Genomic DNA, 2307 nt, shown 5'->3' with positions numbered 1-2307 from the left:
CAATAAGAGTTTTATGGTAGATTTTAGAACACACACACACACACACACATATATATATATATATATATATATATATATATATATATATATATATATATATATATATATATATATATATATATTAATTCAGATTTTTATTATTGTTTTTAATTCATTTATTTATTTTTTTAACAAACTTTGATATATATTTAATTTAGGTTTAAGTGCTGAATGGCCCTTGCTACCCAGTGCTTAGCTTTTGAGCCTAAATTTCATAAATTCATTCATTCATTTTAAAGAAAGAAAAAGAATGCAACATCCGTTAAAAATTTAATTTTATTTATTTATATACTAATACATACAATGCAAAGCAACACATATTAAAAAAGTAATTGAAGCACAAAAGTCATTCTAAAAAGAAAGCAAAAATAAAATAAACACACCATTTTAAAAACAAAAAATCCGACAAACGGTCTTCTTTGTACTCAAAACGACAAGTTATGAGCGATTCCTCTTACATAATCCATTAGTTCGCAATTTTCAAAATCATTGACTATTCTTTGAATAGATAATGCTGTATCCTTATACTTTTTTTTTTTTTTTTTTTTTTTTTTTTTTAACGGTGAGGTTCCGCACTTGCTATATACTGTTCCCTTATTGCTTCATTTCTTGCTTGCTAGTCCTTCAAGGTTTCTAAAAATTTCCAGATTGTAGGATGTGAAGCCCCAATTAATTCGCTGAATGAGCGATGCCACTCTTCACAGGCATTGTTTGTCTTAGAAGTACATAATTTAGCAGCATCGAAGCAATTCCAAAGAACTTGATCAAAGCGAGGCGGTCGTTTGGCCGTTCAATCCATGTATCCTCAAAGTAATCTAAGACAGACTGGGCTTCTTCGAGAAAATCAGTGTTGTCAATTAAGTTTCAAAAGAGGTAACCACATTTGCGACAGGAACAAATGCAATGGCGGCTATCATACGCATTTTTAATGCGAATTCAGCATCACTCTCGTACAACTGTTGCAGGCCATTTGATTGTATAGATCGAAATAAACCTTGTGGGAAATGAAAGAAGCAACCTTTTTTATCTGAATTAGGAAAAGCTGCTTTAAAAGCATTAATGGCTGCAGGTTCAAAATCAGTCATAATTTTGCTTGGTGATAAGGTTGGCTCTAAACCTTTTAGTTCTGACAAAAGCTTATTATAACTCTCCTCAGTTTTGTTGGCCATTAAAATAAAAACAAGAGGCAAAACGTCATCATTCACGTTACCATGTATTGAGTAGAGTTGATGAAATAAAGGAGGTGTTATTTTAAACGTCCCATCTGCATACCAGTAGCTTGCACTGGATAGTACCTGAAGATTTTTCCGAGTCGAAAATATAATAATCCTGTCTGATCCATCATCATTGTCAAACAGAAGAAATTGCTGATGTGGATGTGTTATCCTATATTTTGGGGGGATGCTTAACTCGAGTAAACTAACTGGATTTGCAGGAACTTGTGCTGCTACATTTCTTGCATTTTGTAAATTCCTTTTTAAGTACTGTGATATTGGTAGCTGACCTGCAACTGCTTGGGATACTCCTACATACGCTTGGGTTGCGATACAATGTGTCGTTTCTTGAGTTTTTATTGCTTTTTCTTTAGTTATGTTAATCACTTTGGCAGTTCCAACCCGAGCAATATCTCCTGCATGATTGTGTTCTCCGAGTCGTTTTATAATGGATTCGTTATTTGTATGCACTCTTGCATGGCACTTTTTTGTATAAGATTGATCACATTTCCAAATAGTTTTTTCGCCATTTGTTTTCTCTTTCACAAATAGATGACTATTGCCAATTAACTTTTTCTTATTCCTTGTGCTTACAACATACTCCAGAGGCATCTTGAAGGGTTTAATCCGAGTTATTCTCAAATGAAGACAAGCTGCTAAAATAAACGGAAAATTTCTCTGATTAGTTTCTGGTTTAAGAAAAGTCAATAAGCTGGCTGGTTGCGAATAGTTAGATAGTTAGATCCCATCAACAATTATTTCAATATTAAATTAGACGTTTATGTTTTATTATTTTTGGCTTTGACCAGTTTACTTACCTGACGATGAAATTACAGCGATGTGATATATTGCGATATATTTATAATGCGGTGAAAATACATGAGATGTAATTACCATGCGATGTAATTACCACGATGTAATTACTGCGGTGAAATTACGGCGATGTAATTACCGGACACCATATATATACATATATATGTTCTTCTTTGTCTGCATCTTTTCCCACCTCTATGTGGGGTCGATGTTTCTGGTCAGCTTTCTCCATCTACCTCTG

At 33.1% G+C, this 2307-nt stretch overlaps 1 protein-coding gene across 1 annotated transcript; it reads right to left on the bottom strand.

The window, feature by feature from the left end:
- Positions 1–896: 896 nt before the first annotated feature.
- LOC137645385 (uncharacterized) lies at positions 897–1865 on the bottom strand. Its single transcript, XM_068378192.1, has one exon. The coding sequence runs from the start codon at positions 1863–1865 to the stop codon at positions 897–899; it is 969 nt and encodes a 322-aa protein (XP_068234293.1).
- Between the last annotated feature and the right edge of the window lie 442 nt (positions 1866–2307).

The sequence above is a fragment of the Palaemon carinicauda genome, chromosome 8 (genome assembly GCF_036898095.1).
Source record: "Palaemon carinicauda isolate YSFRI2023 chromosome 8, ASM3689809v2, whole genome shotgun sequence".
In the NCBI taxonomy this organism is placed as follows: Eukaryota; Metazoa; Arthropoda; class Malacostraca; order Decapoda; family Palaemonidae; genus Palaemon; species Palaemon carinicauda.
The sequence above is the reverse complement of the archived record's forward strand: the minus strand, read 5'-3'. Positions and strand labels throughout refer to the sequence as shown.